Source organism: Agelaius phoeniceus, chromosome 5 (genome assembly GCF_051311805.1).
Source record: "Agelaius phoeniceus isolate bAgePho1 chromosome 5, bAgePho1.hap1, whole genome shotgun sequence".
Lineage (NCBI taxonomy): Eukaryota > Metazoa > Chordata > Aves > Passeriformes > Icteridae > Agelaius > Agelaius phoeniceus.
The window spans coordinates 40,458,826-40,480,978 of NC_135269.1; the positions used below are offsets into that span (position 1 = coordinate 40,458,826).

Genomic DNA, 22,153 nt, shown 5'->3' on the forward strand with positions numbered 1-22,153 from the left:
CACAAATCACAACAGACAACTAATTTTAGCAGAGAATACATTCACAAGAACTATACAGGCAAAAGGAATATATGCCTCATGATTACAACACTCCGTGATTCTCAACAACATTCAAATAGCACTTACATCAACAAAAAAACACCGTACTGGCTTAATTTACTTGCCTAAGCTTTTTAGTGAAGCAACTTTCTCAAGCAGCAGTTCTGCCCTGTTCAAATGTTCATACTGTTACTGAAGCACAAGTCCAGAAGCATGACAGGGATCAGTTGGGTACAACTCTACAACTCCTGCCAGCTTAGCTGGGTAAGCAGTCAAGCTAAAGTTTGAAACCTACTACTCTCAGATGAAACACAGATCTCAAAAGGATTTAAATGTAAATGATATTTAGAAACACAATTGCGTCTCAGAGATAGGAGGACTGCAGGCCTGATTCTCCTCCTGTACTGGGATAACTATAGACTATGAAACAGTGCTAAGTAGGGCTCCTACAATGCAAAATTCAAGTCCTTGTGTATCATGGGCTCTTCTTTAAAATACTTCCACTGCATCCATTATCACTCTATGCATCTGTCCTAAGCACAAATATCTGTATTGCACTTGAACAGTATTAGAGTTGACTGAGGTTCTTAACAAAAGAAACAAGTCTGCTTTTTGCTTTCCCACACCTTTCTAGTCTCTAGTGCTTTTTAAAATGTAAAAGTTGCAACCAGATCTGCTTTCAGATTCTGGATCACCTTTCTCACATTAGAAATGAAATTCGCTTTTGAGAAAACTACGCACTGTGGAATGCAGTGCAAACTTTTGATTACTTTTTGATATCTAATGAAAACAGGTTGACTCCTGTCAGAGCTTTTCTGCATCCCTGGTCCCCAGGCAAGTGATTCTAGTTCAGATTTTCCATTACTTACTTTGAAAAAACTCATGGCTTCCAACAGTAACTTCGAAAAAATGTCAAAATAAGAATCTACAGTAATGGCATAAGGAATGTTTTGTGCACATCTGCTAACAGCAGCACACTTAAGCACATGAATGTAAAGTAGTCATAAATATTCTGAACGAAGTATCAACTACCACTATCTCCCTAAAAACAGGAATTCTGAATTTCCATCAGATTTGTTTCAAACACTGCTGAACAATTTTCTTATTTATTCTTTATACTCCATAACTATTACAAAGGTAAATAGACTGTTTATAATCCTTTAGGAAGGACTTGAAGCTGTCAGCTGAGCTATTTTGTACTACATAGCAATTACTTAGACTTTCCTAGATGAAAGTCACTACATAATAATTATTCAACTTTCCTAGATAAAAGGTCAAATTATTCCTCATTTTAAAGAATAATTTCTAACATACCATAAGGAAGATGAGAGTTTAGAATTGTCAAGAATCCTAAGGAAATCTAACTATGCTGCCTGGCTTTACCTTATGAAGACAGCCTAGGGATTCTTCTTGTTTGATCTACTTATCTTGATCCAAAACTCATCAAACCATAGAACTGAGATTGCTACAACAGAGATTAGTCTTTAAGAAAAACGCCAGGATTTTCTTTTATATCACCTAGTTGAGAAATACTGGCTAACTAGGATTTAAAGCAATATACAGAAAGTGAAACAGCAACATGCTAATATTTCAATAGAAGTTGTTACATTGTCAAATACAAGTCAGGGTATCCCTTGCAAAGCACAGGCAGCCTTAAATAGTCACACAACACAGAAATGTTACAAATCTTTTAATTTTTCTCCCTCCCTTTATTATGTCCTCTTCCATAAATACTTCCTATCCACAATTTTCTTCTATTAAAGCCAACACTGTAAAGAACAGATTCTTCTGAGAAGGTGATCTTAGAAGGCAAATAAATTTATAACAGTTATCTGTGAAATACCACAGCACTTCAACAGTAATTTGCAGGCCTGTGAGCTTAACAGTCATCATCTTGTCTTTTATACAGCAAGTCTAACTTCTTAGCAATTAAATCCCCTGCATAAAATTCCTTGGAAGTTTTAACACCTGAGAGATTTAGACATCAAGAACAAAGGAACATCAATGGAATTGAATAAAACTCTTAGAATTGTGATTTGCTTAAGCTTACACTTGGAATATGCACAACTGCTAAGTCTCCCTGAATTAACATTTCAAAAACACAAATTGTAGTAAATATAGTAAGGATTAACCTCCTACCAGTTGTTTTGTAACAAGTATCATAGAAAGACCAAAATTGCTAGCAACAAAGGCCACTTTAAAAGGCTTCTTATAAGAAAAAAAGACTTTAAACAAGACCTACCTGAAACTTCCAAGATTCATTTTTTGTTGTGATGGTTTTGTTCTGTTCTGTTTTTTTCTTTTGTCACATCAACTGCTTTCCAGACAAAGTACTGGAGCAGAAATGGTAGAAGTAACCTACATACAACCTATTTCAGATTACAGACTTCAACAGTATCTGTACTAGCACCCACATCTTTCAGCAAGGAAGTGAACCAGATCTGAAAGCAACATCAACATATCTGATACTGTTACCAACTTCTCATTAAAAATAACTTTAGAATTAACTTCCAGGAACAGCCACTAGTGATGCTCAGAGTAACATCAGAAAACCACGGGAGTTGGAAGAGATACACACACACCTCTTCAGGGTTTGAAGAACCTAGGAAGTAGACTAAAGTGTACCATTTTCCTGACAAAATATTATGCTGGCTTGGCAAGAAGTTGATATAATCCCATGGTATTTTGAAGGCAGGTGCAAACAAAACATGCTTTACAGCCAGAGCAAAATGAACGAGGTTACCAGCACCAAGCCCAAACTGATCTTTTTCAAATGTAGCACTGTCAGAGATAGCAAGCATAACAGGCACTAGCATTAGTTGGGTCTTTTAGGTGAGCTTGAAGAGCAGTTCATTTCAGCGGGTTTAAGAAAAACCCATCTATATTTTAGACAGCAAAATGCATAAAAACCTTAATTCAAGTGACGTTTATAGCTTAGATACAGAAGGATTAGCCCAGTTCTGATTTTTTTATGCTACATGTGAAAAAACTAAAGCACTTAATAGCTATTTCAGAGCATTGCATAAGAAATCATTTGAACACTATGAACAAGTCTCTTGTAAAATGTAAGTGACAAGTCTCTTGTGAAATACTCTGCTCACCCCTTCCCATTTTTATTACTCTACCTGGCCTAAATTCAACTCCAACACCTGGTTTTAAGCCTCCCTCTCATCAGACACACCTCCTCTGTTCTTAGATTGACAAATATTTAAGTGTTGATATTGAGTGTACTTTGTGATAAGTATTTCTCAACATCACAAACATACTATCGCCTTACTTGATTGCATTTAATTCTAGGCACTTAACTGTTAAGAAAACCAACATTAAGCTCACTGTGCATCATTCCCTGCAAATTTAAAATAAGAAGTCACCAAATATACAAATAACTGTCTTTATTGCTTTATCATAGTATGCATGATAATTAGATGCATATATTGCAACTCTGCTGAACCCTAAAAGTTTTTATGACATGGACTGGAGTTTAAAATAGCTGATTTTCTTCAACTATCAAATCACTCTCACCCAACAGAATCTAACCTACAACCACCTAAAAGACAGAAAAATCTCAATATCCAATTGCCTAAATGATAAGGCTCTTTTTGAGATATACTATTATTTTTAATTAAAAAGTATGAATCATTTCTGCTTCTATTAAAAAAGCCAGACAATACACCCATATAAACGTAAGAGCCAAAGGATTCACTTGGATGATGTTTAAGCTTAGGAAGCATATAACAGAAGACAGGGTTCTCCCCCTTTTCAGTAAACATCAGTCTTTATTAGCCTGTCTTGTCTGTTCTTGCCCGTTCTACAGACCCACCATATTTTTGTTCCATATGCTAATTTAAGAGGAATTTAGTAAGCACGTGCTAAACATATGGGCAAGGTAAGTCCCTGCTCGTTCCCACATTACTTAAAAGAAGTGGCCTGCTCCTCTTCCTATCAAAGGAGCTAGCCACAAAACCTGCTGTTTGCTTCTGCCAAAGGACACTATTCCCCGTTCCCGTTTGTTATGTTGCAGCGAAGCCTGGGGCTGTGAGGAAGCAGCACAGACGAAATACGAGTGCCATTGCCAGAAGAATTCTTCAGGAAATCCACTTTCGAGAGTTCCACTGAAAAGAGAGCAAGTAAGAACAGGCCAAGAACTGGTTTACTTGAACGACCAAGCAACACTGGGCTACCAGAGCACTGACTAGGCAGCCTATCCTAAGCAAGGTCCTCTAAGAAGAGCACAATTTTTCCTGTGTAACAGTTCCAGCTGGGTTAACTTTTAAAGAGCAATATACTCAACACAGTCATCCCACAAGCTCTATAGGAACGTTCACACATTCCAAAACAAATTTTTTTTCAATACAAAAAAAAAAAAATCCACTCTGAACTTTAAGAACTATTGCTATCTGCATTGCTGAACCACTCAGCTTTTACCAAACAGGATGACAAGCCAGTTTTAACTCAACCACTGAATTTGGCAGTTTACCCCAGTAGGCTGACAGACCTTCTCCGGTTAAAATCATATTTCAAGACTAAAAGCAGCATATAATACCTGCTAGTACAAGAATACAGCTTATCCATACATAACAACATGTAGGCATGTCTCTATCAGTTATGGCCAGAAGCTAACCAGAGTATGAGCAGTCCTAACAGTCACACTATACTGTGTCTAATTATAGCCCACCTGTGTATGTTCACAGCCAGCTCAAAAAAAAAGACTGAACAAGACTTAAAAGCCATGTGGACTATTGCAATGAAACCAGTGCAAATCCCCAAGTCCTTGCTGCTACCGTCCTTCCTCAACACCAAATGTTTTACACGCCACCCCCCCCCCGCCCAAAGAGCACAAAACAGAATTTAAAATTATTCTGCTACCCTAATGTAATGAACAAAATTTGAAAGGGAATAAAAAAAAAAGCCAGCCCACACTGCTGCCCTGGGACATCTAGTAGATCTCAAGGTAACAGTCAGATCATTCCTTACAAGGCACTGTATACATGTCCACAAATGAGTATGTAAATCCTCTACTCTCTATAAAAAAATGTACACACTTGCATACACCCCACACACCATCCTCAATCATTTCAAGAAAGGTGCAAGTTGCCAAGAACTTTCTAACGCTCTTACATCCCAAAACCAGATTTTTGCATAATTTCTTACCAGAAGCAATGAAAACTCAGGACAGCAATGGCATGATTTTTCTTTCTGATGTTAGAATCTCCACTGTCCACTTCAAAACAGCCAAGAACTGAATTAGCATGAATCACCACCCTCAGGTGGTATGTTTCCATTTTTGTATTCTTCAAAAATGGTAGGTTTTAAATCTATTCCAAGTTACATGTTAAAGAAGTTCCCAAATAATTCAGTATTAAAAAAAAAAAAATTGCTTTGAAATTCAGACTAAAGCACAGCAGTAATTCATGTATAAACGTTATTATCAACTAAATTTAAAAGGAATCATTTATTAGAAAACAATACACAATACGTCAAGCGTTCACTGCACAAAGTCTGTCATAGTGTGCAACATCATCTCAACCTAGGATCCTTTTCAAGCCTCAGCACACATGAATGAAAACAACCTGCTTATTACCAAACAACTACAGTCAAATCTCAGCCCTGCAGGAATCCCAGGTATCTAACTGTGCACTTACTCCTGCAAGATTTATGTAAAGTCTTACCTCGCCAATTCTCTATTAACCATACTCCTGCTAAATTGAACAAAACCCACAGAACTGCCTTGGGAAGAAAACTTGCTAGAAAATAAGGTATCAACAGATTACAGCAGGGAATGCTGGGATTTAAGTTTATCCTCAAATATCTTGCAAGCTTATTACAGCAGCTTGCAAAGCACATACATAAGGAAAGACAATTTCTCTGTGCACCATCCTCTAAAGAGAGATTATACTAAGGTGGGACCCAGAACTGTTCAGTAAGGGAGGTCTGGGAACGCAAAGGCGTATTAACAGTTGTTACATCCAGTTGCAGAAACTGCTCTTACCCTTCACCTAATACTTACTGTTGGCTCCCACATCCTCAGCTACTCCAGAACCTCTCATTCTCAGGTATGTGAATCCCAGTATCAGAAAGAACAAGCATGCAGCAGTTAAGAGGAACATGGACAGGTAATGTGCACTGAAGCCTCCAGTGGTGGATACCTCCTCTCTTTTGAACTGTTGGAGAAGCTCCTCCTCGGGCTCAGAGAGATTCTTCTTGTAGGTGTTTTTCAGGTAGGTATGATTTGAACCCGTATGATTGGAGTGGTTGAGTCTAAGGGAGGAGGTGGTTCCACCCGGGGGAAGGCTATTAGTAGATGAATAGATCCTGGATTCAACATTACAGCTACCAGGAGCACCGCTGAGAACATGATTATTGGTCGCTTTCCTAATGGTGCCTGGAGGGTCAGTGATTTTGCCGCTGTCCACGTCCGTGAGCGGTGGTGGCAACAGCAATACTGATGGGGATTTCTTGGATAGGCCAATGCGGTATCTGGGGCTGGGAGGACTAGAGTCCAGATTTTCACATCCTCCTCCTCCTCTTCCCCCCACCGCCGCCGCCGCCGCCGCCTCCTCCTCCTCCTCCTGATTTCTGCCCCTGTCTAGACTGCCGGCAGCAGCCGCCCCCGCCGCCCTGTCATTCGTTACGAGCACAGCAGCACTGCAGCCTCCGCCAGCCCTTTCTTGGCCCGTCTCCATCACGCCAGCGCCGGCTGCAGCGCATTTGCTTGTTATGAATGGAGCAGGCGACTTGCTGAGGCTCCGTCTGGGCCGGCGAACTGCAGACTCCTCCTGCTGTTTGGCCCTCGCTCCCGCCGCCTCCTCCTCCTCCGAGTCCGAGTACTTGTCCCTGCTGCCTCCGTAGGAGAGGAGCCGGTTCCCGTTCACGGTCCGGTTCTTCCACCGCTGCTGCTCGCTCTCCTTTTCCTCCTCCTCTTTGTCGTCGTCCTCCTCCTCGCCGTCCCCGAGCTCCCTCAGACCCTGAGTCGCCGTCGGTCTCCTGGCCGCCGCCCCCCACCAGGCGTTGGGCTTCCGCCGGGCCGCCTCCTCCGGGAGGGAGCTGCTGCTCACGCCGCAGGCGCCGTGGGGGGCGGCGGGCCTGAGGCCGCGGAAGAGGGGCGCAGCGCGCTCCCTCCTGCCGCCGGCCTGGCTCCGGGGGCTGCTCTCCGCGTCCGACTCGTCCGAGCTGAAGCCCAGCAGCACTTTGCCGCCCCCGGCGGGGGCTGCGGCGCGGCCCCGGCCGCCTCCGGCGGCAGTCCCGGGGAGGAAGGGGTGCTCGGCGCCGGCCAGCCGCGCTCCCGGGGCCGCCCGCCCGGGGCCGCCGCCTCCGCCCGGCGCCGCTCCGGCTCCCGTGTTATTGTTGTTGCTGTTCCGGGTCTTGTTGGCGCCGCCGCCGCGGGCCCCGGCCCGTTCATCCTCACGCAGCTTCTTCAGCTTCTTCAGGTAGACGGGCCGGGTGCTCTCGGTGACCGGCCCCGGGGAGAAGCCGAAGCGCCTCAGCTCCGAGAAGAGCTCCTCGTCCGTGAGCTGCGCGGCCGTCGCCATTTTCCGCTCCCCGCCGCCGCCGCCGCGGCGCTTCCGACCCACGCGCCGCGCCGCGCTCCCCGCCGGAACTGACGCGCCGCACTCGGCTGTGGCCGAGACCCGCCCGTCACCCCGCGGCGCCGCCCGCCGGGAGCGCGGCCGCGAGGGCGGGGGAGCGGGGGGGATGAGCGGGGCGGGGCCGCCCGGCGCCGTCGGCCCTTCCCGGCCACCCCCGCTCGGTCGCGGCTGTCGCGCGGGGCTGGCGCCACTCCCGCCGCCCCCGCGAGAGATGGGGCCGAGGATCGCCCCGTCCGCCCCCGGGCTCGCAGAGGGGGTCCCGGGCGGCAGTCGCGCCGTGGCGGGCGGTGGATGGGAGCAGGGAGGGCACCGCCGAACGGGCGGCCCCCGGCACGGCCCGGGTGGCCTGTGGGAGGCGCTCTCGCCGGCGGCGAGGAAGCGGCGGGGCGGGGGGCGCCGAGTGCGGGGCTGGGGGGAGACAGCGGCGGCTTTCGGAGCTGGAGCAGCCGCGCTGGTGGGAAACGCGCTGGGTCAGGCTCGCTTTTGAACAGACAGAACCGCGGCTGCTGCCGAGTGTCGGAGGGCTCGGGAATGCGCTGCAGTGAGTAGCGTCAGACCCAGCCCTGAACCTCCTCTAGCGCCATTCCCGAGTGTCAAATTTAGCCTAAAGGTGGCTGGAGAAGTAGGAAGAGGCTGCGTGCACCTTTTGGCGGGCCGTTCCCGAGGTGGCAGGCAGCAGCTCCTTTCCACCAATGTGACTGGTGGGAGCAAACCTCTCCCTGTTGCAACTCCAGCATCAGGACATCTCGGCTATGAGGAGACATACAATCTCTCATACAGATGAGAGGACGTAGTCTTAAGCTGGGCTAGGGGAGGTTTAGGAATAATTTCTTCACAGAGAAGGTGATTAGGCATTGTAATGGACTGCCCAGGCAGACACACGCCTGGAGATGTTTAAACAAAGTGCCACATCCAGTCTTAGTGCTGTGTTATAGTTGTCATGGTGTTATTCAGTCATAAGTTGGACTTGATGATCTGAGGTCTTTTCCACCTTAATAAATTCTGTGTGATTTTGCATGTGATTAATTTTGGAATTATTCGGATGTATTTTGCTTCTTTCTTTTGGAAAATATAGTTCTTCATATGTATTGCAGTTGAAATTGTCAAACTGTATACAGAAACATACTTGTCATATGGTTGTGCCAATATAAAGAGATGTTGTCCCGGCATTTCTCAGAGCATGTGGTGTGTGCTGACCCTTCTGTATAGGCCCTTTGGCCACAGAACCTCATATGGAGATTTCAAAATCTCCTGGCCTGCCTGTCTCTACCTATCCACATTGAATTACAAAACCCTGGGCTCAGTTTCTGCACCCTACATCAAAAACACAGGAGGCTGAGCTCCAATTTTGACCTAGCTCTGACTGACTTTCCACCACCTGTGGCAAATTGGTCCAGGGACAAGATTGCACTGCGTGAACAACTGCGTGTTCTCCCTCACAGTCTGCTGCAGTGAGGATATTGTGGATGTGCCCTGCTAATGTCAAAACTGAAGTTGCTAATTTTGTTACTGAGGAACATTTGCAGAAAAGGAGTTCAGGTAGCTGTAAGGCAGCTTATGTGAGAAGATCAAGCCAAATCTACTGAGCTAGAGGCGTGGCCAAGGGTCTTTATGACTGCTGAGCTTTACGTGGCACCACTGCACAGCCTCTTGGTTCCCTGCATTGGAGGAATGCATGGTACTCCAGCTGTAGGATCATTACACTCAACATCACCTCCATTAAATTAGTAATGTAAATGTACCTGTTCTGTCCTATTTCCCAATCTATACTAGCCAACTGATAATCATAAACGCCATGGGAGATACTTCTGACATTCCATTCCTTCTCATCAGTGAGAAGCAACCCACACTTTCCAGCAGCTAGTCGGGATACGTGTTTGAACACGCCTGGCCACATTCAGTGCCGTCTCCAGCTGCCTGTGACACTGGCCAAACAAACAGCAGTCAGTCCCAGCCCAGGCACCAATCTGGAAAGCACTGGCTTGGACACCTTCCTTCTACTAGCAGAAAGTATGCTGTCCTGCAAGAAAGTGAGGATCCTATCATCCTACCAGTGCAATTCCTATCTTGCTGTTTATTATAGGAAGGGCATGAGTTATTTTATAAAACTGTTTACTTAGCAGCAGGAGTACAGTAAATACTATAAATAGTTAACAATTATTATAATATAACACCTGTAAAACTTGAATAATCTACTCAAAAATTGAATAATCTCCTGCATGTAGATACATGGAACAGCTGACTGAGAAGTCTACATATTCCAAGTCACGATATAAAATCTGTGTGCCAAAATATTTTGAAATGTTTAAAAAATATGTCTTCTTGTTGTACTGAAGTTAGGATACTTCCCTTACCATTCCAAAATCACATGTCTTTCATAGAATACATTAGTATCAATCCCTTATTTTTATCAATATCTCCATATAATCAATTTTTAAGTCAATACTGAAAGTGGTTACTTTTCTAAAGTACTTTTCTAATTTTTGACTGCAAGGAGTGTGGAGGCTGTTATTCATCAGCAAAAAAATGGTGGTTGTTTTTTGGATAAGAAGTTTTGGGTTATATTTTCCCTCTCAGCCTTAAAGGACTGGTGTTCTAAAGAAGGTGCCAGTTCTTCCATTAGGTGAAAAGCCGTTCTGGAAGTTAGCAACCCTACTTATGTTGACTTCATTAGACTGGTACTTGAAGTTGTATTTTAACACCTCTCTTATTTTTCTTTCCTGATTCCAGATTTGTGTGATATTTATGCTTTTTTAATGTTCTTAGAATGTGTGAATGACAGCTGCCTTTCAAATGTTAGCAAGTCTCTCACTGCAACTTCCTCTTCGATTAATGCAGCCCACTCCCTTTACAAATCACTGTTGCATACCTGAAGCATGTAGAAATCATGAGTCACATCTAAACGAAATATTATCCTCTTGTTAAACTCCCAATATTGTAAGTGCTTGTGTATTTCTATTTACCTTTCTATTTTTGAGCCTTAAGGTATGCTGAGATCATATTCTCTTAGGAATGTGATGGTAATGAATGTGAATGTTAGTAAAAAGTAAGAATGTGCCTTTCCTGTCTTTTTTAATAAAAGTGGAGATAGTCACACAATCACAGGCCTCCAGGAACTAGTGGAGTTACTCTTATGGCAGTATGCCTCAGAAGAAATCACTCCACTCTGAAAACAAACTGTACTAACCTATTTTTAAGCCTATTTACCCTTGTTTATCCAGTTGTTCCAAATACTACATGATGAACATGAAATAACATTTTCCTTTTAACATTGAATGAAAACTGATCTTAAATATTACTGTTGCTGCCACATTTCTGAGTGAAGAGATTCACTTGCCTTCTTTTAATTTCTTGTTTCTCCTCCTTACAACTCCCATATGAGTTTTTTTTACAAAAGCAAATCCATCTTTGTCAAAATTAACAGTGGTGTTTTGGTACTAATATGTATTATTTGTTTATGTACTGGCCATGCCATTCAGCATGTGAGCCTATGTATGCATTTTTATTTCCTGTGGGCATCCTATTAATATTCAAAAGGCTTATGCTGTCTCTTGCCTTTGCATTGCTGCTTTTTTGTGGCTAAGGTGCGGGCACATGCAAAGTATCTCTTGCCCACACTTCCCACATGGTGCTGGACCACTCGCATATTGCAGCAGCATGAGCACGGTGTGCTGGATTCCCCACCTCCTGCAAAGAGGCCATGGCCACATTACAGATTACAGTTCTTTCCTAAGTGTCCCACACTAGTTCCATTCCCACAAAGTTAGTGATGACCTGCTGTGACTGTGCAGTTCTTGCTGCTAAAAGTGAACAATCCTAGTTCATGACTCTGAGACTTCAAAAAGACAAGAGAATCCCTTCCTGCAGTTCATATGTCAATGTTTATATAACTTAAACTGATCCATAGTATATCCTCTATTGGGTGGTCATCCCTGATCAGGTCATATAATTTCTGCTCACTTTATGATATCTGTATTCCTGGGCATTGGCCATTTTGATGAAACTGTTGGAAGCATTACTGCTGACTCTGTACTTTGAAAATAAATGATCCACAAAGCAGAACTCTAAATCCCAAAGACTGACTTGAAAAACTGTATTTATTTTTGAAAGGACAGTTTATTTACATATGAGCTTTTCACTTAAATTCACTTTCTGTATTCAGTTCTCTTCTCAGAGACCGGAATAGGTAGGTATATTTATTTTAAAACTTGAATCTGAGCTGTTCAATTCCTCCAGAGCTGAGCTTAAAGAAGAATGTCAGCTATCAGAAAATGAGAGATTTCATAACAAACTGTGACAAGGAAATAATAGAATTTAAGAAAATGCCAACAAGAGAGACTAGGGCTTTAGGAGTAAAACAAAGAAGTAATAGTGACTAAAAGTTGAAGTTTATTATGATAAACATGATGATTTCTCCTTCCAGCCTCTTCAGGAAGCAAAAATGTAGTTATAGAGGGGCGGATAGATGAAATCATGAATGCAGATGAATGGTTGAGGGGATCATCCTGAAGCTATTCGGAGAGAATGGAAAAATCTCATTGGTAGGACAGTATCAAAATGCTCACCCACCTGTTGGTCCCTAAAACCTTCTTGCCCTACTATTTTATGTCTCAGAGAATTGCTGCTAAAGATTACTGCATGTTTTAATCAACACTTCTAACAAGGTGGCAAATCAGTTCTGTTTTGTTCTCTAAAGCACTGTACAGTTACAAACAGACCTTTTTGTTTAAATTAGAATAGGAAAACGTGAAGCTGAGCTTGGTGGTCAGGCAGAGTACTTTATTATTGGTTCACTACTCTTAACATACAGAAACTCTGGCTAGGTAAATCACGTACTTGCCATGTGGAATTGGCAGAAGTACTTCTACATATATAATGACCTCCCAGCACAGCTGTGGCGAAAAGTTGTGGCAATACACTACTCTGGCTTTTGAGCATCTGCTTTCCTATGGTTAAGTGTCCCTTGCAGTATTTCCAAGATCTAAGGAACGATAAAAACTAGAGTTGTATGCTTAACCACAGAAGAATACTGGGAAGGGATCCTGCCTTTCTGAAATCAACAGAACCCTGAAAACCTGGAGATGCCCGATTCCCAACATTCTTGTACCTTTCTCACATAAGGAAACACCTGTTAACACCATACCGGTTGTAGACATGTTAACTACACCTGATGAGATTTGTTTTTGCCATGACCTAAACAACCTTTAACATGGCTGTAAGTGTGGCACTGTAACCTGAAACCTCGAATAGTGTTTGGCACCAAAGTGATGAGCAGCATAAATGGAGCCATAAAGAGCTCACTGTTTATAATTACATCCTTGACTTTGATCCAAAGCTAATTAATGTCTTAAAAACTTAGGATTATTTAATTCATTTAATAATGCTTAAAAGAAGAGCCATCATGTGCAGAAAGAAAAAATGAAGTTTATATTTTACCTTTTCATACAAGTGTAATTGTGTAATGCATTTTCCTGTGCCACAGGATTTCTAATTTCAGTTCATTCAATAACTAAGCAAAATATAAATTCATAGGGTTGACAAAAATAAACAAGTCCAAGAAGTAAGAATATGGCCACCATTCTGTTTTTTGTCCATGTCATTAGACTGCTGCAAAACACTAAATTCAGTGTGTTCCAAATAATTATTGGTATTGTCTATTGTCTCTCTAGCACATGGAGATCTGACCCATTTTCCTCACTCTTTTGTACCTGGCTCTGTGCAAACACAGAGAAGAGAAGATACTCCCTTCCCCTTGAATACCCACTTGTCTCCATTACTTCTGACTTGAAGTGCAGGCAAGGTACATAAGCAGGAAGGCAGTAGCCCTTAGAAAATTCTCTCTTTCTAGAGAAAGCACTTGTGCATTTCAGCAGTGCAGACTGCCACAAGTCTCTCCGTCTCTCCTACTCCTAGCTTCTTACAGAGTATTGAATCAATCCTTTTGTTGTTAGCGAGCAGTGGTGTCATCCTGGCACATTTTAAAGATTTCCTTAGGCTACATTATTTCCACTGTTTATAACTTCACTCGCATAGAAAATATCTCACAAAGAGGAAGGAAGAACTTCCATAAGAACTACTCTCAGACAATGGGAAAAAAAGTACCACTAGCCCTAAGACAACAATTTCCTTCTCAAAGTACATGCTGCATTTCTAGAACTTTGTTTTCTCCTGTAAAAATCAAGTACTTTTAGGGAACATTAACAACAACCAATTTTTGGCCTACACAAACATCTCCATCTAAAAGCAGCTTCATCCTGTCTGAACTGAATCTTCTGTGTCACACATCATGGGAGTCTCTAGCATACCCCAAACTCCCTGGTTTTCTTAACACATGTGAATGTCATCATTGCGTTCAGTTTCCTTCTGTGCTTAATTCTTTATGGTCCTTACAGGCCAGAAATCTCTCTCTGCTCTTCAATGTCAGACTTCCTGTGAAGGCTGGATCCTTCATCTCCACAGTGTACTGTGTAGTGTTCTGTACAAAGGTTTAATTTCTCAGACCAGAGACACATCTGACACCATTTGTTGCTGTACCTGGAAAAAAGATGGCCTTCACCTTGCTGAACTTCCATTAGAACTGCAGTCCTTTTACTGTAAACTGTTGGGACAGTTCCAATATCACTTCTGAGAAATCCTCACAGCAGCAAAACCCTAGTCCTCTCCCTGCATAGCCAGACATGAGCAATGATTTCTGCCAGTTCTCTCCATGCCTCTATGATGAGTTGGCCTAGAGTGGAACACCTCCCTTTTCTCATGGAAAAGAAACATAAAAAGGGAAAAAACCCAAACAGAAATGAAACAGAGAGAGACAGTAGACACAGCAGAAAGAGTATCAAGAAGAAGTAAGAAGGTTAAAGGGAACAGAAGAAAGAAGAAGGAACAGTGAAAGTAGTAATACTGAACAAATTAAAAGCCAAATACTGAAATGCTTGCTTTGTACCCCATGAGACTTTGTAGGACAGTGAAGAAGTACTTTTACAAGGAAATCTAGAGGAAATGTTTGGAGGAGCTCTATGTGCAAAAGGGTAGGGCAAGGGAAAAAGTGGGTTTTTTTCATTCATACACACTGTGTAGGGGCAGTAGGTGGAGGAGTGCATTCTCCTCTCATCTGCACCCTGAGTGCAAACAGTTGTTCTCCAGATGTCTATGAGAAAGGAAAATAGTATTTGCAAGTCTGAAGATATGGGGGCCCATAATACACAGGTATTGTACCCTCTGATCAGCAGAACAGAGGCTCCTCTAACTCACCATTTTCTATCATCTACAGACACAAGTTTCCCCTGGCTAGGATTAGTCTTTGTAAAAACTTCCTGGGCAAAAAATAATACAGCATGAAAAAGAAATTTAACAGTATGCTGAACAAAAAATTCTCAGTTTCATAGTACCTGAGAGAAAGGATGAACCATGTCTGTAATATATCTGATGTATCAGTGGAGAGTTGTCTTCCAATTGTGATCATTAAAAAATTAAGCATGCACTTCAGTGTTAGGCGACTAAAGGACCCAAAAGGTCTTTCCTAAGGTCATAAAGAAGACTGTGGCAGAGCTGTAAACTGAGTTAATGTCATGAGGGCACCAGGCAGGAAATGAGGAGCCTTGTTCTTTGCCCTTGGCTCTGCCACTGATTTGCTGCATGGCAAATTACTTCCTCTTAGGTGACTCAGTTTCTCCCATAGGCAAATTGAAATAATGATTCATCTTTGTAGAAGTACTTCAAGAATGATGATGGAAAATGTTATAGAAAAGCAAAGTAGGAATTCCACTCCAGTGCACTCCCCAGGCTATCATTTGTCCTCTTGCTGGATTTTTTGAAGAGTGATGTCTTTGTTATGGTGAATGGTATTTTTTTTAGAGATAATAAAGCTGCAAAATTATATAGCAAAAGCAAAATTAAATGCTGGGTGACTTCTATGTGCTATATCTTATGTGCTATAGCAGACAAAAGATGCGCTAAAAGGAAGTTATCTGTGTAGCAGAGTCAGCCAAGCAAAAAATGAAATGCCAATTCAGTACTCAGTCTGGAGAAAAAAGCAGTATGTGACTAAGGAATTTTAAAATTTGTCATACTATAAGAAAAACAAGGTGGCCGTGTATTATTAGACCTTTCAATGTGTCCTGAAACAGGCACAGATATAACAATGAATGAAAATATGTTAGACCATAAAAGGAAAGCTATAATTTAAAAGTCAACAACCTTATTTACAGCAAAAAAAGGGAAAAACACATAGCAGTTAAGGCACAAGAGAAGTACAGGCCTTACCTTGTGGTTGTTACCCAGGGAAACTGAATTAACCCTGCAACAAGCTTCAAGAAGTAAAATGGGAAAGACAGGTAAACCAAAGTTTTCAAATGAGCCTTTTGTTATGTATTCCTAATCATCCAAGTGTCCAAATTGAGTTGTAGAGAAGACCAGCTTTTAGAAAAGTTAATTATTCACAAATCTAAATTAAATTAATTGGAAAAATATAGAAAAATATAGGAGGGAAAAATTTGCCAGCCAAGATTTTTAATAGCTATTATTATAATTTAATTGAATGAGAGTTTTCAATATCATACATTTGCACATTTACAACCTAGTGTACATCTGCCATTTGTTATAAACCATATGAAGAAGCCAGCAGTATCTTATATTCACCAAGATGGTACCTTCGAATTAATGCTTTAATCTACATTTTACATATGCAACTGAATGTACATAGCATAGAAATTATGTTTTGATTTTATTTATAAAATATTTTAAACCCTTTGACATCAAGAATATTGTTCAATCTCAGTAAAGCCAATGTCCAATAGGTCTTAAAACACAATTTTGTTTATGCTCTTACCCAACCAAGTTTTTCATGCTCCTTTATCTTCAGCTCTAGGACAACATCATGTCCATTCCTAGATACATCTAGACCTATTTTTATCATCTGAAAGGATATAAAGATATGTATGAAGCTGAATTGCTCTATAAAAACACTAACTGCCTAAATAGTTTCCGTATATTTTGCATGATGCTATGATATTTATTTTATATCACTGCCTTGTAATTTCATTTTAGCTTTCTTTAATAACATTTATTTGCTTTCCATGGCTTTTTTACTAACTCTTTGGACCATTTCCTACTTCAATTATCATTTACTGAAGCCATGCTTTAGAACCTATTACTCCTTGTTCCTTCCCTGAGGAAACATTTTACTATGCACAGTTCAGCAATTTTTATATTTTACATCATTCATCTTGACATTGTGTTGGCTGTAAAAGTTCCCTCATTCATTTTGTGAACTGTGGAAGTCAGGACTCTTTTAAATCTATCTGCAGTTGTCATTAAGATTTTCTGAAGAACTGATGCCAGGCAAAATTTTCTAAATACATCTTGTAGATAATATATACATTTTAGCATTCTCATTATCCATCTGTTACTCTCAGATTTCATGTTTTACTTTCAGGTTTCCCATAATCTCACGTTATTTCTTCTCTTTTTGACAACTAGTAATGCTGTAGTGCTGTAACTTACATAATGAATGGATTGCAGAGGATACATACAAGTTCAGCTACTCCATCACTCCCTCCACTCTCTTCCTTCCATGGGTTTCTGTATTGAATTTCCTTGTATTAGCATACCCACTATGCTTTGCCTGTTTGGTACTCATTGTGGAGTACTCAGATTGTGGAGTACATGAACTATGCAATTCAAGAACATCCTGTGTTTGAAGGAGTGCTTTAACCTATTAATAAATATGCTATGAGGTGGCTGTTCTCACTCTGTTTCAGGTGCTACCTGTGCAGTTTGGAACTAAAAAGTCTCTTCCTTGCTCTCTCCAATCTACCACTTGTGTGAAAATATTTCTGGTCCTGGCTATTGAGAAAACCCTAATCTCCAGCAATTAATATGACAAAGAGAAATCCCAGTGGTGAGCTCTCTAAGCAGTATAGTCCATTTCTACATCACTATTTGCCACAGACACAATTCTCACAAGTCCTCTGGAACGCCTACTACTTCCAGTTAAAAAGCTGCAACAACCTTCTGCAGAGATGCAGAAGTCTTATTTTCTCAAAATATCCTATTTTAATTAGATTATTTCCAAACACGTCATTACAAAAATATGAGAGATGTTTAGTGCAATTAAAAAGGCTTGTAGTGATTGTGTTCAATGCCAGACATGTTGTATGCCTTTGCTGATTGGATCTTTTCATCGTTTTTGACTTTGCCAGCACCCCATCTTTCTACATCTTTACTGCATTTCTTCTCTTAGGTTTCTTCCCTGAGTGCTGGGGATTACAGTCCTTAGCATTCAGTTCCTCAATTCCTTTACCAGCCCAGGGTGACACTTCAGCAGCAGCTTCACAATTGTTGCAGGAGGATGGGGGACTTTAGGATGCATAATGAGACAGAAATTCTGGCCCTGTTATGTCAATGGCAGTTTTGTCACTGCCTTTATTTAGGCTAGGATGGCACCCTGCTTGTCTGACTCATGTTCTACCAAAACCATGAACTGAGTATCAGGGTCTGTGCCCTGCCCATCCTTGCTCTTTTGTTTCCTTGCTGTTCCAGCATAGGGAATGTTTGAACCTGTTTCTTTAGCACAGTTCAAAGTATTTTATATCTTCTCATACCTGCTCTAGGGTAGTGTATAAAGGCAGGAGGAGAACATAGTTGAATGGCTCTGCTTCAAAAATTACATTATTTTTGGATTATTTTGTTCTCCCATTCAGTTTAATGCCAGAGAGGAACATATGGCTCCAAGTGATTCTTTTCCACTTTACAATTCACATATTCTTTACCATATGTAAGGCATTATTTCATGCCATGGCATATATAATCTTTCCCATGTCTATTCTTCCTTTTGACAGAATGAACAATATACATTTTGTCTTTCTGCTCCTGAGGCACTGTCATTCTGATGGTCTTTTTGGATACAGACTTTGGCTTTCCAAGAATGTTCCTAAGAGAATTTGAAGGGCTTTTTGTTGTTATTTATGTGATAAATTGTAATGATATCTTTCGTTTTAATCTTAATTCTGGAAGTGCCTGAGGTTTTCTTGCTAGGCAAGTCACAGACCACTAGCTCAGTTATCAAAAAAGCTTGCATGATCCTATAGTCGCAGAATTTGAGCTTTTAATCTGCAGTGTATGACAAAAGCACCAAAGGCTTTGTGGGCAGCCACATTCAGCAACAAATCATACTGCTGTCATACATTTCATTCCTTTTCAGTGAGTAATATTTACACAATCTGCCCATTATCTCCTCCAATAGATGTCGACTTTAACCCACTGGAGCTGATTCTGCAGGTAAGTAAATTTGATAAAAGAGATTGCTTCGTTTGGTACAATATTTTAAAAAATTGTGAAGGATTAATTGCTCAGATCTGTTACTCACATTCTCCGTAATTTCTAAGGCTGAAACTTAATTGCATCCACTTTTCTCTCCTTCCATTTTATTTTTTACTTTGCTAAAATCTTCTTCCTGTCAACCCACTGAGATGCTGGACCCACAGCCTTAGGGTCCTAAGGCTGCCTCTTCTGGGTAATGCTTCATCCTCCCTCAAACAACTCAGGAAAAGTAACTTGGTGAGTCTGCAGCATTCTCTTCATTCACTAAAAAGCACTAAAGGAGTTCCATGATGGCAAACAATTGAAGAAAACTGGTAGAAATAGTTTTGTATATACATGCTTCAATATAAAGATTTCATTTTAATTATTTCTGAGACTATTTTACAACTAAATGCTTCAATGAAAGTTTAAAAAAAAACTAAATTAATTTTAAAATCCAATTGCAAATCTTATAAATAGGAAAGGTACAATGAATTGTGTTAATACTAATATAAGTATTTAGTTTAGTATATTTTTCAGTGTTTTAAGGACATAATTTGCAAATATTTTTTTCAATGAAAATTTCAACAATCAATATTCAAAAGAATGGAAACAATTAAAAATATACTTGCATGGACATTATTTATAGAAAAGCAATAAAGAAAAGAAGACTACTTTTGTTTCTTAAAAATTGCTTTAGTCTGATAGTTTAGAAACAAGTATTCACATCTTCTACTCATACACACAATTGGTTTCAGAAATGGAACTTGAAATCTGAAGCAAAGTTAGAAGTCCTGACACCAGGACAAAGAGAATCACCAGGTGAGAGAGCTGGGAACTGATGCCTTCAGGATAATACCAATGATTAGTCTGGGGATTAATTAATAAAAATAGTGTGCACTGTTCTGTGGGAAATGGAAAGATAGAAACTTCCACAGATTCAAGAGGGTTTGATCTGCAGCCTTGGAAGGAGCTTGGATTGTTGTAAAAATAAAGTACACAGACATTAAGTAGAAAAATCATAAGCTTATGTTTTTATAGTTGTAAGTAAGAATATGCCTTAAGTAAGTAAGAATCTGTACTGGGTAAGATGGTGAAGAGTCTATAGTATAGTAGGAGGATTGTATGGGCTAAGTTAAGAGTTTAAAAGTTTTAATAGAAGCATATGTGTGTACATGAGTTAGAAGCCCATTGGGTGAAAATATCCACAGTGCTGTAGAAATGAGTAAAGGCAATAGGTTAGAAAAGCAAAATAACTGTCCATTGGATCAGAAAGTTCTATACTGTCTTGTAACAAAGAACTTGGGACTACTTTGTGCTATGGCCGACTGCCTGCTCCTCTAAAATCTCATGGCCTCTAAGACTGATGCTTCTCTAAGCAATAAATCATTCTTAGCCCAACAATCATCCCATCCCTTATTTAAAACAGTGACAATGATACTGTTCCTTTAAAAAAATTAAATAATTGAGGTCTGAATTTACTACTGTCTATTAAAGTAATGGAAATTACAATAATATTAATTAAATTAAAGCAGTGCAAGCATTTACTAGTGAAGTTTAGAAGGTTAGATCTGCTTTTTTAGAAGCAGGGAAATGTCACACAAGTTTTATATTAAAAAAACTCCCAAACCATTGAAAATTCAATTACACAAAAACTTTAAAAACCTCTGGGATAACATAACCAGATTCTGGGATTTTACAGACAAGACCAAAGTTCTGATGTCAGCCATGCTGAAATGAAGAAAAAAATTGGTGACCAGCTGGGAAAATGAATGAAATAACTTGCCTATTGCCACTCAAGAATATGACAGAAGCAAGGACAAGGACATCTCTCTCTAACTTTTCTAACAATTTGATAATTTTTATTTCTGCAAGCTTTCATTTGCCACAGTTTTCAGCTTCAGTAAAGAATGGGACAATAGCTGTAAAAATATTTGTCTTCTTCAGTACCCAGTTGGGTTCAAAGCCAGACTAACTTCATGTTTTCCAGTGGATGACCCAGGACTATGTAGGAAAAGAAATGAAAGAGATAATTAACCATATTGTAAGTGATATAAAATAGAAGACTTCTGCCTCTTGAGTATTGTGTGTTACAACCTTCAGTATTGCTTTGACATAGTTTTTTAAACTACAATAAAGAGTATGTTCTAAAATAAATAATTGGAATGTTATATTCAGAATAATTGAAGGTGGAGACTTTAATTTCCCATTTGAAATTTCATAAACTTCAATTTATTTCAATTTCAGCAAAACTGTTTTTTCTAATAAAAACTGACTTTTCTAATAAAACTAGTTCTATGGGATTTTCTCCTAACAGCTCTTAATGACAGTTGTTGTGGCTTAAGCAGGAAGAATTTAAAAGGATCTAATTCCCAAGGCAGAAACTTTGTGTCTGCAGAGACTGGCAGGAATTTTATGATTCACTTCAGTGAATACATGCAGTGAAGGCTGAGCACTTTTGAAAATCCTACTGCAATTTGGCATCTTCTTGTTTATTTAAATTCTGCAGGTGTTAATTATTATCTACCAGTGTTCACCACATAGAAACAAACCAATAAAATCTATATTTGCTATTTCTATACACCTGAGGTGAAGTGTCACAGCGGGCGGTGTTCAGAATGACGCGACCTTCCCGAAGAAGCGTCTAGAAAAAGACACCTCAGGGGCACAGGCACATCTGTGCTCCCTTTATTTATTAGAAAGGCTTTTTATTTACTAAGGCTTCTTTATTTATTAAAAAGGCTTCTCCCATGGTTTTTTTAATGACAATGTAAAAAACATGAAAACATAAGCAAAACAATAAAAATGACAATAAAAATCTACAAAACATTTTTAACTAAAGCAAGCCCTCAACCCTTGAGTCCCCACTGTCCAAAGAATTTATTCAGTCTGTGATTTTTTCTGTTTGGATCTGTTGGACTTGTCCCTTCAGCAGCTGGGGTCCTGCGGGACTGTGGAAGGGTTGGGTAAAGGGTTTAGGGAACAGTCTGGAGGTAAGTAGGGGTTGAGGAAGGGAAGAAGGAATGGGAGTGTGAAGGTAAGGATTGGTTTTCTTAGTTTTTACAGAGAAGGGGTAACTGAGAGGCATTGTAAAAGATTTTATTCTAAGTCTTGATGGATAGTGAAACACAAGAGATGTAAAACTCAATGCTATTCTATCAGAAGCTAACCTATTTCTTGGTTACGACACCTTATAAATGTTTTCCAGCCTATTAGCATGTGCCACACAATGC

At 40.4% G+C, this 22,153-nt stretch overlaps 1 protein-coding gene across 1 annotated transcript in view; it reads right to left on the minus strand.

Moving 5' to 3' along the window:
* LEMD3 (LEM domain containing 3) overlaps positions 1-7,692 on the minus strand; it is a 39,586-nt gene extending 31,894 nt beyond the window's left edge. The window contains exon 1 of the mRNA XM_054631533.2: positions 6,047-7,692. Within this exon, the coding sequence (XP_054487508.2) occupies positions 6,047-7,568 (1,522 nt within the window). The 5' untranslated portion in view covers positions 7,569-7,692. The remainder of the gene's footprint in view (positions 1-6,046) is intronic.
* Between the last annotated feature and the right edge of the window lie 14,461 nt (positions 7,693-22,153).